At 28.2% G+C, this 13,224-nt stretch overlaps 2 protein-coding genes across 2 annotated transcripts; one reads left to right on the forward strand and one right to left on the reverse strand.

Moving 5' to 3' along the window:
- The first annotated feature begins 586 nt into the window (after positions 1 to 586).
- Positions 587 to 11,372, forward strand: LOC135126292 (CCR4-NOT transcription complex subunit 10-like). The gene is made up of 9 exons (XM_064052229.1): positions 587 to 898; positions 948 to 1,104; positions 1,158 to 1,299; positions 1,346 to 2,100; positions 10,284 to 10,405; positions 10,455 to 10,778; positions 10,827 to 10,987; positions 11,040 to 11,225; positions 11,277 to 11,372. Exons 1-9 carry the CDS (start codon positions 807 to 809, stop codon positions 11,333 to 11,335), a joined length of 1,998 nt encoding a protein of 665 aa, XP_063908299.1. The 5' UTR covers positions 587 to 806; the 3' UTR covers positions 11,336 to 11,372.
- On the reverse strand, positions 11,345 to 12,580 carry LOC135126293 (putative gustatory receptor 28b). The gene is made up of 2 exons (XM_064052230.1): positions 11,510 to 12,580; positions 11,345 to 11,463 (listed from the first exon to the last, which is right to left on the reverse strand). The coding sequence occupies exons 1-2, from the start codon at positions 12,578 to 12,580 to the stop codon at positions 11,374 to 11,376; spliced, it is 1,161 nt and encodes a 386-aa protein (XP_063908300.1). The 3' UTR covers positions 11,345 to 11,373.
- Between the last annotated feature and the right edge of the window lie 644 nt (positions 12,581 to 13,224).

Here is a 13,224-nt window from a genome sequence, read left to right on the forward strand (position 1 = left end):
GATTTACTTTTTGGCTGGCGAAAAAGTAGTATGTTTCATTCGGATTAAAAGTCAGTTTTTGACTCGCAATTTTGCATCCGCTCGGCTTCGCTTCGCTCCGCCTCGCAAATGCAAAATTTGCTCGTCGCAAAAAATGGCACTTTTAATCCTAATAAAACAATCTACTATACTTTAAGACGTTTTGCTAATATAAAACACGAATAATGAATTAATTCTTAGTTAAACAAAATATGTAAAATCATTTAAATATGTATCAAAAATATTCATTTAGTCGTTATAAAAACCGACCAAACAACTATTTCCCGCAGAAATTATAGTCCAAACTAACCAAATCGCTTCTGAACGCTTAGAGTCGACATTGGCCTGAGCGCGCTCTGGTCTGTAGATCAAACAAGTTCTCAGGCGACGAGTTGTAGTGAAACAAGTTTTTTATTGACATCGACTATTTAAATTTGGCGCTTGTCTTTGGCGGTTGAGGACTCCAATGTCAATAAGGGTGGTTTTGCAAAATCAGCCTGCATGTCGCATCTATATTAATCTATGGTATTAGCAACCCATTATGCAGACGTGTTGTCAATGTTGCATATAAATATTTAGAATTTTATTATAATTTCAAATATAAATCTAAAAAAGTTACAAAATCGTATTACATTTCAGTTTTTGGATAATAGCCGTTTCTAGTTTCATCTCAATGGTCATTCTTTGAGAAGAAACCACGAAGAAACCACCCATCTATACCTAACCTCAAAAGGTGTGACAACAACTGTGATATCATCTGACAAGAACAACAACAATTTAAACCGAAAATGTCTGAAAAAGAAGAAATTGAAAGAACCACCGACACTGTGACCGACCAAGAGCAAGAATACGCCCAAAACACCCTAAACGAATATAAAAAGTAAGCGAATTTGTAGTACCGAAGCCAACCACAATTTTTTTCGTTTTAGAAACAATTACGGTGGCGCTTTGCAATTCATCAACAAACTAGACACCAGAACGCACGATTTTAAAGTCGCGCATAACAAAGCCTTGGTGGAGTATTGCAAGAGCGATTTTAAAAAAACCGACGCATTCCAGAAAAGCTTAACCTCAATTTGCAACCAGGTAACGAAAATAGTGACCATAAGTGTTGTATTAATACTGACGCTAATTTTCAGTTCAAAATTCGTGTGGAAAAACTCGACGATGTGGACCAATGTATCGTTCACTATAATCAGGCGATTTTGTTGTACCATCAGCGACAATACACGAACGCGATTTATATTATGGATCGAGTGTACAAGTTCATAGAACCGATGGGTGAGTCAATTTATTGATTTGTGTGTTTTTGATGGTGAATTTGTAGATGACGCGCTGGCCAAACAGGTCAGTCTTTTCGCAATCGAGCTCCAATTGTGCGTGCGCCAGAGTGACAAAGCCATCAGCTTGATAAACTATTTAGAAAACCATTTGATCAACGGCAACCCCAATATTAAAATTCTGGACAAAAGCGTCAAAGAGAAAGACACCAAGAAAACGCAGCCGCTGGATCCGGCGATGGAAGAGTTCAAAAAGAAGCTCAACAGATACAAAATTCGGTGCTATTTAATGAACCACAATTTGGACGTTGCGCATAAAGAAATCAGCTTGTTGTTGAAAGACAAGCAAAACGTAGAAGCTATGTTCCTAGGGTCTAATTTAGAATACCTGAAAGGAAATTTAGTAGAAGCGCAGAAACTTTTAGGCTCTGTACCTAAAAATTGTTTGGTGTATAATGAATGTGGGGAATCTTCTGATGTCATGTTTTATAATAACATGGGTGTTATTCACCACGCCATGGGCAAGCCGAATTTAGCGTGTCATTATTTCCAGTTGGCTCTGAAAGAGGATATGGCGCTGACGAACTGTGTTAAGAAAGACGGGAAAAGCGAGGAGAAGACTTTACATATACTGGGTGGTTCAAAATACCACGAACTTATGTATAATTTAGGGGTTTCGTTGTTGCATGCCAAGAGGCCGACGCAGGCTTTTGATTGTTTGATTATTGCAGTCAGGAGGTACCACAGGAATGCGCGGCTGTGGATGAGGTTAGCTGAGTGCTGCATAATGACAACTAAGGAGGTAAGAATCGGTAATTGAAAAATTGGAAAAACAAAAAAATAAAAAATCCCTAAATTGAAACATCAAAAAATCGAAAAACGAAACAATTTTGCAATTTTTCAATTTTAAAGTTTTTAAGTTTTTGATTTTAATCAAAATAAAATTTAGCAAAATCGAATAACTAACACCGAAACATTAAAAAAATGCAACAACTAAAAATCGTGAAATTGAAAAATTGAAAAAACGAAAAACAAAAATTTCTATAAATTAAATAATCAAAAATCAAAAAATTTTTAATTTTAAAATCCAAAGATTTTAAATGAATCTTGAAATATCGAAAAATTGAAAAATAGAAAAGTGAAAAAATTGAGAAATTGAATTGGATAATATATACAGTTTTTCAAATTCTCAATTTTTATTCTTCATTTTCTCGAATTGGCATTTTTTAATTGTTCAACAAAAGGACAAATTTATTGAAACCGAAATTTTGAATTGAATTGAAAAATCGAAGAATTGAAAAAATATAAAAAACTTGAAAAAACCCAAAACTGAGACTTACAAACTGAAAAATGAAACTTGAAATATCGAAAAATTGAAAAATTGAAAAATCGAAAAATGAAAAAATTGGGAAATTGAACAATGGGATAATTAAAAAAACAATTGAAAAATCGAAAAATTATAATATTGAAACCTGAAAACTCTGATTAATTAAAAATCGAGACAGTGAAAGAAACGAAAAACAAAAACTTCTATAAATTAAACAATCAAAAATACAAAAAAAAAATAATTTAAAAATTCAGAAATTTTAAAATGAAAACCGGAAAACTAAAAAATTAAGAAATTGTAACATCAAAAAAACGATACACTGTAAAACCGAAAAATTTAAAAGTTGAGTAATCGAAAAATTGAAAAAATACAGAAACTGATAAATCGGAAAATGGAAAAGTCAAAAACTGAATAATAAAAACCCTAATAATTATTTGAAAAAAGCGAAAAATTAAAAATCGACAAATTTAAAAATGAAACAATTACAAAATTGTAAATTTGAAAAAAAAAATTAAAAATGGAAAAATTGAAGAAATGAAAAATTGAAAATCAAAAATTGAAAACCAAACTTGAAATATCGAAAAATTGAAAAAATAGGCAAACTGAAAATTGGGTAAGGAAAAAACAATTAAAAAATGGAACAACTGAGAAAAAGATAGAAACTGTAAAATCGAAATTTTGTACCACTGAAACCTGAAAAAATGATAGAAAATCGAAAAATACAAAAATTTTACTGAAAAATGCAACAATTTCATAATGAAAATCGAAAAACTAAAAAATGGAGAAATCGAAACACGGAAAATTCGAAAAATTGTCAATTAAAAAAACGAAAAATATAAAAATCTCGAATTGAGAAATCAAAAAATTGAAGAAACAAAATGATTTGGAATTACCTACTTGGAAGTACTTTATTTTTAATTTTTTATTTTCTCAATTTTTCGTTTTTTAATTTTTCAACAGAAGGACAAATTTATTAAAACTGAAATTTAAAAAAATAAAAAGATCGGAAAATTGTAACACCGAAAAATTGAAAAATCAAAAAATTAAAAACTGAAAAATCGAAAAAAAAACACTGAAAACCCCAACAATTTAAAAATTGTAATATTGAAACTAGAAAACCCTGAAAGTGAAAAATTGAAAAAACAAAAAACAAAAACTTCTATAAATTAAATAGTCAAAAATACAAAAAAAAAAAATAATTTCAAAAATTAAGAAATTGTAAAAAAGAAACATGGCAAAATTGAAAAATTGTAACATCGAAAAGACGAAACACTGAAAACCCGAAAAATTTAAAAACCGAGAAATCAAGGATTTGAAAGAATACAGAAACTGAAAAATCGGGTAATTGAAAAGCCAAAAATTGTACACTTGAAAAAAATCCTAATAATAATTATTTGAAAAAAGTGAAAAATTAAAAATCGGGAAATTTAAAAATGAAACAATTACAAAATTGCAAATTTAAAAAAAAAATAAAAACGTAAAATCGAAAATTTGTAACACTGAGTAACCTTAAAAATTGAGAAATTGAAAAATCGAAAAAACGAAAAACTGTAAAAAGATGGAAAAATTAAAAAACAACTTGGAAAATCGCAAAATTAAAATATCTGCAAATTAAAAATCGAAACATACAAAAATTTTACTGAAAAATAAAAATCATAATGAAAATCGAAAAACTGAAACATCGAGAAATCGAAAAATTAACAATTAAAAAAAACAAAAATTTAAAAATGTCGTATTGAGAAAATAAAAAATCGAAGAAACGAAACAACTTGGAATTACATAGTTGGAAGCACCTACTTTATTTTTAATTTTTCATTTTCTCAATTTTTCGTTTTTTAATTTTTCAACAAAAGGACAAACTTATTAAAAGCGAAATTTTAAAAAATCAAAAAAATGGAAAATTGTAGATCTGAAAAAATGAAAAATCAAAAAAGAAACATTGAAAACCGAACAATTTAAAAATTGAGAAATCGGAGAACTACAAAAATAAAGAAACTCAAAATCGAATAATTAAGAGGCCAACAATTGAAAAAGGAAAAATTGTAACCTTAAAAATGAAAAAACTGAAAATTTAAAAAACAGAAAAGTCGACAAATGCAAAATTAAAAATCAAAAATAGAGAAAACGAAACTAGAAACCCCGAGAAATTTAAAAATTGTAATCTTAAAACTTCGGTAACCGAAAAAACTGAAAATTTGGAAAATTGGAAAAGAAACTGTAAAATCGAAAACCTGATTAATTAAAAATCGAGAAATAGAAAAATACGGAAAACAAAATTTTCTAGAAATAGAAAAATCGACAAATTGTAAAATTCAGAAGTTAAACAATATCAAAATAAACATCGAAAAACTGTAAAATTAAAAAATCGAAAATTGAAAAATCGAAAAAAATGAAACATTGAACAACAACAAAAAATTGAAATACCGAAATGTTGAAAAAATAGCGAAAGTAAAAAATCGGATAACGAAAAAATCAACAATCGAAAAATCAAAAAATGAAAATATCTTAAAATGGAAAAAACGAGAAACTGTCAAATCTAAAAATTGTAACATTGAAACCTGAAAAAAACTGACGAAACAAAAATCGAGAAAACGAGAAATCGACAACAAAAAATTAAAAAATGCAACAACTCTAAAATAAAAATCGAAAAACTGAGAAATCAAAAAATCGAAGAAGCAAAATAATTTGGAATTTCCTACTTGGAAGTACTTTATTTTTTATTTTTTATTTTCTTAATTTTTCGTTTTTTAATTTTTCAACAAAAGGACAAATTTATAAAAACCGAAATTTAAAAAAATCAAAAAATCTGAAAAAATGAGAAATCAAAAAATTAAAAATTGAAAAATCGAAAAAGAAACACTGAAAACCCCAACAATTTAAAAATTGAGATATTGAAGAATTGAAAAAATAAAGAAAAAAAAAGAAAAATCGAAAAATTGTAATATTGAAACCTGAAAACCCTGATTAATTGAAAATCGAGAAAGTGAAAAATTGGAAAAACGAGAAACAAAAACTTCGAATTAATCAAGAATAGAAAAAAAAGTAATTTCAAAATTTAGAAATTTTAAAATTAAAACCGGAAATCTAGAAAATTAAGAAATTGTAAAAAAGAAACATGGAAAAATTGAATAATTTAAAAACCGAGAAATCAAAGATTTGAAAGAATACAGAAAGTGAAAAATCGGGTAATTGAAAAGCTAAGAATTGTACACTTGAAAAAAAATCCTAATAATAATTATTTGAAAAAAGTGAAAAATTAAAAATCGGGAAATTTAAAAATGAAACAATTACAAAATTGTAAATTTGAAAAAAAAATAAAAACGTAAAATCGAAAATTTGTAACATTAAAACTTTAAAAATTGAGGAATTGAAAAATCGAAAAAACGAAAAACTGTAAAAAGATGGGAAATCGCAAAATTAAAATACATATCTGCAAATTAAAAAATCGAAACATACAAAAATTTTACTGAAAAATAAAAACAATGAAAATCGAAAAACTGAAAAATCGAGAAATCGAAAAATGCAAAAACGAAACACGGAAAAATCGAAAAATTAACAATTAAAAAAAAACAAAAATTTAAAAATGTCGAATTGAGAAAATAAAAAGTCGAAGAAACGAAACAACTTGGAATTACATAGTTGATAGTACTTTATTTTTAATTTTTCATTTTCTCAATTTTTGTTTTTTTTTTTAATTTTTCAACCAAAGGAAAAACTTATTAAAAGCGAAATTTTAAAAAATCAAAAAAATGTAAAATTGTAGAACTAAAAAAATGAAAAACCGAACAATTTAAAAATTGAGAAATCGAATAAATGCAAAATTGAAAATCAAAAATAGAGAAAACGAAACTTGAAACGCCGAGAAATTTAAAAATTGTGATCTTAAAACTTGAGAAACTGAAAACTTCGATAATTGAAAAAAGAAACTGTAAATTCGAAAAACTGATTAATTAAAAATCGAGAAATAGAAAAATACGGAAAACAAAATTTTCTAGAAATCGAAAAATCGACAAATTGTAAAATTCAGAAGTTAAACAATATCAAAATAAACATCGAAAAACTGTAAAATTAAAAAATCGAAAATTGAAAAATCGAAAAAATTGAACAACAACAAAAAATTGAAATACCGAAATGTTGAAAAAATAGCGAAAGTAAAAAATCGGATAACGAAAAAATCAACAATCGAAAAATCAAAAAATTAAAATATCTTAAAATGGAAAAAACGAGAAACTGTCAAATCTAAAAATTGTAACATTGAAACCTGAAAAAAACTGACGAATCAAAAATCGAAAAACTGTGAAATCAAAAAATCAAAGAAGCAAAATAATTTGGAATTTCCTACTTGGAAGTACTTTATTTTAAATTTTTTATTTTCTTAATTTTTCGTCTTTTAATTTTTCAACAAAAGGACAAATTTATAAAAACCGAAATTTAAAAAAATCAAAAAATCTGAAAAAATGAGAATTCAAAAAATTAAAAATTGAAAAATCGAAAAAGAAACACTGAAAACCCCAGCAATTTAAAAATTGAGATATTGAAGAATTGAAAAAAATAAAGAAAAAAAAAGAAAAATCGAAAAATTGTAATATTGAAACCTGAAAACCCTGATTAATTGAAAATCGAGAAAGTGAAAAATTGAAAAAACGAGAAACAAAAACTTCTATAAATTAATCAAAAATACAAAAAAAAAATAATTTCAAAATTTAGAAATTTTAAAATTAAAACCGGAAAACTAAAAAATTAAGAAATTGTAAAAAAGAAACAAGGAAAAATAGAAAAATTCGAGAAATCAAAGATTTGAAAGAATACAGAAACTGAAAAATCGGGTAATTGAAAAGCTAAGAATTGTACACTTGAAAAAAATCCTAATGATAATTATTTGAAAAAAGTGAAAAATTAAAAATCGGGAAATTTAAAAATGAAACAATTACAAAATTGTAAATTTGAAAAAAAAAAATAAAAACGTAAAATCGAAGATTCGTAACACTGAAACCTTGAAAATTGAGAAATTGAAAAATGTAAAAACGAAACATGGAAAAATCGAAAAATTAATAATTAAAAAAAACAAATTTAAAAATGTCGAATTGAGAAAATAAAAAATCGAAGAAACGAAACAACTTAGAATTACATAGTTGGAAGTACTTTATTTTTAATTTTTCATTTTCTCAATTTTTCGTTTTTTAATTTTTGAACCAAAGGACAAACTTATTAAAAGCGAAATTTTAAAAAATCAAAAAAATGGAAAATTATAGAACTGAAAAAATGAAAAATCAAAAAATTAAAAACTCAAAATCGAATAATTAAGAGGTCAACAATGGAAAAGGAAAAATTGTAACCTTAAAAATGAAAAAACTGAAAATTTAAAAAACAGAAAAGTCGAACAAATGCAAAATTGAAAATAAGAAATAGAGAAAACGAAAATTGAAACACCGAGAAATTTAAAAATTATAATCTTAAAACTTGAAAAATTGAAAACTTCGATAATTGAAAAAACAACTGAAAATTTGAAAAATTGAAAAAAAGGAAATTGTAAAATTCGAAAGTTGAAGAATGTCAGAATAAACATGGAAAAACTGTAAAATTAAAAAATCGAAAATTGAAAAATTGAAAAAAATCGAAAATTGAAAAATTGAAAAAATCAAACATTGAACAATAAAAAAAAATGAAATCCGAAATGTGGAAAAAATAGCGAAAGTAAAAAATCGGATAACGAAAAAATTAACAATCGAAAAATCAAAATATCTTAAAATGGAAAAATCGACAACAAAAAATTAAAAAATGCAACAACAAAAATCTGAAAAAATGAGAAATCAAAAAATTAAAAATTGAAAAATCGAAAAAGAAACACTGAAAACCCCAACAATTAAAAACTGAGATATTGAAGAATTGAAAAAATAAAGAAAAAAAAAAGAAAAATCGAAAAATTGTAATATTGAAACCTGAAAACCCTGATTAATTGAAAATCGAGAAAGTGAAAAATTGAAAAAACGAGAAACAAAAACTTCGATAAATTAATCAAGAATACAAAAAAAAATAATTTCAAAATTTAGAAATTTTAAAATTAAAACCGGAAAACTAAAAAACTAAGAAATTGTAAAAAAGAAACAAGGAAAAATTGAAAAATTCGAGAAATCAAAGATTTGAAAGAATACAAAAACTGAAAAATCGGGTAATTGAAAAGCTAAGAATTGTACACTTGAAAAAAATCCTAATGATAATTATTTGAAAAAAGTGAAAAATTAAAAATCGGGAAATTTAAAAATGAAACAATTACAAAATTGTAAATTTTAACAAAAAAAAATAAAAACGTAAAATCGAAGATTCGTAACACTGAAACCTTGAAAATTGAGAAATTGAAAAATGTAAAAACGAAACATGGAAAAATCGAAAAATTAATAATTAAAAAAAACAAATTTAAAAATGTCGAATTGAGAAAATAAAAAATCGAAGAAACGAAACAACTTAGAATTACATAGTTGGAAGTACTTTATTTTTAATTTTTTATTTTCTCAATTTTTCGTTTTTTAATCTTTGAACCAAAGGACAAACTTATTAAAAGCGAAATTTTAAAAAATCAAAAAATGGAAAATTATAGAACTGAAAAAATGAAAAATCAAAAAATTAAAAACTCAAAATCGAATAATTAAGAGGTCAACAATGGAAAAGGAAAAATTGTAACCTTAAAAATGAAAAAACTGAAAATTTAAAAAACAGAAAAGTCGAACAAATGCAAAATTGAAAATAAGAAATAGAGAAAACGAAAATTGAAACACCGAGAAATTTAAAAATTATAATCTTAAAACTTGAAAAACTGAAAACTTCGATAATTGAAAAAACAACTGAAAATTTAAAAAATTGAAAAAAAGGAAATTGTAAAATCGGAAAACTGATTAATTAAAAATCGACAAATTGTAAAATTCAAAAGTTGAAGAATGTGAGAATAAACATCGAAAAACTGTAAAATTAAAAAATCGAAAATTGAAAAATTAAAAAAAATCGAAAATTGAAAAATTAAAAAAAAATCAAACATTGAACAACAACAAAAAATTGAAATGAACAAATGTTGAAAAAATAGCGAAAGTAAAAAAATGAACAATTGAAAAATCAAAAAATAAAAATATCTTAATATGGAAAAAACGAGAAACTGTCAAAAAAAAAATTATAACATTGAAACCTGAAAAAACTGACGAAACAAAAATCGAGAAACTGAAAAATCGACAACAAAAAATTAAAAAATGCAACAACTCCAAAATAAAAATCGAAAAACTGAGAAATCCTAAAATCGAAAAGCGAATCGAAAGTATCAATTTTGCAATTAGGCTCCGCCCCTCGGCCTGACAACGAATGAAAAATTCATAACGTTTGAGATCGAGACGGATGGGTTTTAATTAATACATTTAGTTTTCGTTATATAACACGAGCACTAAGAACATATTTCACAAGCTAATTTCTCGTAGAAAAATAGAAATTTCACAATTAAGCTCCACCCCTCGGCTTACGACGAATGAAAAAAAAATCATCAGAATTGAGATAGGGTGGGTGGGCGGGGCTTATATTTTGCCTTTTGTTCTTAATGTACATAACATAGCCATCTTTTCACAACAAGAAATTTAGAACATGCAAAATCGATATTTCCTTATACAGATTTTTTGTTACAGTCCAACGAAGTCGACTTTGACATTCAGAAAAAACAAAAAGAAATCGTTGTAGACGTCATAGGCTCCAAAGACAAACAAAAAGTAATTTTGACAACGTCGCTATCCAAAGATAAAAAATACAGGTATTTGTGTACTAAAATATTTTGGGATTTAATTAAAAAACTATTTTAGCACGGAGAGTGAATCGTACGCAGTTCCAGTCCCTTCCCTCGAATTCGCCTCTCTGTGTTTACGCAATGCTGCCACCCTTTTACCCTCTGACAACAACACGTCTCCCATTCCCTTATTTTTGATACCAGGAGTCACTCCCCCTGTACCTTCTTGTACCCCAGGCCCGGCCCCTTCTTCCCCTATGTCACCAGAAAGTATAATGAGTCTCAGAAACAGTATTCTGGCAGCTAGTGCATACGTCGCCTTGTGTCTAGGTGACTACATTATGGCGTTAGAACACGCCGAAAAACTTCTACAACAACCACGCTTATCAGGAGCCCACAAGTACTTTTTTATACTTAAGTAGTGTCAAAAAATAACCGTGTGTTGTAGGCTTCTGGGGCATTTATATTGTGCTGAAGCTTTAGTTCTTCTGGATAAAATATCAGAGGCTTTGGAACATTTAAATCCAGACAACGTCAAACACATCAATTTGGAGTTGCCAGGAGGTGAAGACAACGATGAGAAGAGGATAAAAACGTCGCCTCCGCCAAGTTTGTACTGTGTTACAAATTTTAGCACGACTGTGTTATTTTTTAATTTCAGAGTGGTTTCCGCACAATTTGGCCACAGCTCATGCCACAATGCAGTATAATATAGCCGTTTGTAAAACCATAAGGGGTCAGTTGGATGAAGCTATAGCGCTTTTAAAACAAGTGTGGCAGATGAGTGGCAAATGTAAAGTCCCTGGTCACATAATCATGCTAGTTTTATACATAGAACTCAAGCTAGGTGGGTTTTTCTTACAAAAAAAATTATTAGTTTTAATCGTTTTGTTTGAAGGTCGCCCAGAACCCGCCCGCAATTTAATCAAGCAATATTTATTTCAAAACAGATTATAATGTGTGGACAAAAAATCAATATATTTATTTTAATCTGTTTACATCCCGTAGCTTTCCGCCTCAGCGTTCGCAAGACTACTCGACAATTGGATTAATATTATGATGTAAGTGGTGACCCCTCCGACGATCTGAAATCACAAAATTTAGACCAAACTCACCCAATTTGTAACGTACAGAAAACACTAGAGTGTAGTTAATCGGGAAAAACCCAGCAGCGTTGAACTCCACTTGCTCGTTGGCGATCTGCAAAGAAAACATTTCGATTTCGTCGCGAACGTCGCGGTCTTCTGTGTCTATTTTGTGGATGAGTTCGCCGGTTTTGTTCACTTCTTCCACCGTCGAATAGCACACGTCGCAGACGTACACCGTGTTAATAATGAAAGTGGCGTTGGACAACAACGAGTTGAAAACGTCGGAAACAGTGACCACTGTAGACTGTAGAGTCGAAGTGAGGTAGAAGATCGAAATCACGATAACGACGAAGCTCACACCGAACATGAGCAAGAGAACTAAACCGAAAATGTCGTTGAAAAGTTTGACGAGTTTCGACAAGTGGTGGTGTAGAGCGCAGATTTTATTGAGAGTGAAGAGGTGCTCCATTGTGTTGAATTTCAAACATTTGGACTGGTTTTTGTGGAAACATTCGATTAAATTGCCGATTTGGCGGTTAAGAATGATGAATCGGACTTTCAGTTGTAGCACGAGGGTGGAGGTTAAGTGACACACAGCTGAGTTTACGGCGATTAAGAAGTACGCCATTGATTCTACTACCATGTCGGCGTCATTTTCCAAGGCAAGGTAGGCTAAACCTGCGACGTTAACAACGATGATGGTGTATCTAACCAAAATTTGCGTTATTATTTTCTTGTGGCTTTTTTTGTAATTCAAGCGGATACCCATCGTTTGGATTTTGGTGTCGAAGTCGATTAATCTTGACAAAAAATCGATGAGTAGGTTGCCGTTTGTGATGGCACAGATCCAAGTAGTGGCCACGTAAATTGCGTTGGCTACTAAAATTATTATGTTGGTGGCTTTGTAAATTACGAAATTTATTTGGATAGCGGTAGCGTAAATGCAGTAAAAAATCGCAGGTAAGTATAGTACAACTAATACAATGTTGAAAAAGGTGTGTAGTTTTGATTGATTGAAATTTTTTTCGTTGAACGTCGTCAGACCGAAAATTCTGCTTTGGAGGAGGAGAGGTCTGATTGAATTTAAGAGTTTTTGGGAAACTTTTTCGTTCATTGTGTGTTTTTAGCGCGAGCGGTAGCCGAGAAATGGATTACTTTTGGGTAGACTTATTGTTTTAGTTTTATATTAAGTGGGTACTTGGTAATTTTTATTTCGACCATTATTTGTTCGAGTAAACAGATTAATAAGTTATAATACAGTCATTCGTTTGTTGTCATTAACGATATTAAAAAAAGTCGTTGTAATATTCGCAAAACAAATAATTTTCATGTAGAATTACATTAAAGTGATTGTTTATTTTCGTAAAATGGAACACAATTTTATTAATGGATAAACAATATCAAACAATTTTAGTTCAAGTCAGTACGCCGGTGCTCGTTGTATTAAAATCCCCCGAAATATGGTTACCTAGGTGCAAAAACCCGCACTCTTTTCGCATCAGAAATGCGAACTATAAGGGAAAAACGTTAATAGGACCATTGTTTAAGTATATTAATATCGAAAAATTAAAACAAAATAGGAAAATCGAAAATTAAAAAATTTCGAAAATTGAAAAATTGAAATATAGAAGAACTGAAAACTCGAGAAATCGGAAAACCTAAAATTTTAAAAATGGAAAATTGAAAATCCAAATTGTAAAAAGTCGAAAATCCCAAACCTCAAATGTCGAAAAATTGAAAAACAGAAGAAAAATTGTA

This window comes from Zophobas morio, unplaced genomic scaffold (genome assembly GCF_036711695.1).
Source record: "Zophobas morio isolate AGI-343-1 ecotype UQ-CSIRO unplaced genomic scaffold, CSIRO_AGI_Zmor_V1 ptg000010l, whole genome shotgun sequence".
NCBI lineage: Eukaryota > Metazoa > Arthropoda > Insecta > Coleoptera > Tenebrionidae > Zophobas > Zophobas morio.

Excerpts from the sequence above, each read along its gene's own strand:
- LOC135126292 (XM_064052229.1), top strand. The coding sequence starts at position 807 with ATGTCTGAAAAAGAAGAAATTGAAAGAACCACCGACACTGTGACCGAC. Across the intron at positions 899-947 it reads ACCCTAAACGAATATAAAAA|AAACAATTACGGTGGCGCTT; the intron begins GTAAGCGAATTT and ends TTTTCGTTTTAG. Across the intron at positions 10,988-11,039 it reads AAAAACGTCGCCTCCGCCAA|AGTGGTTTCCGCACAATTTG; the intron begins GTTTGTACTGTG and ends TTTTAATTTCAG.
- LOC135126293 (XM_064052230.1), bottom strand. The coding sequence starts at position 12,580 with ATGAACGAAAAAGTTTCCCAAAAACTCTTAAATTCAATCAGACCTCTC. Across the intron at positions 11,464-11,509 it reads ACTACACTCTAGTGTTTTCT|ATCGTCGGAGGGGTCACCAC; the intron begins GTACGTTACAAA and ends TTGTGATTTCAG.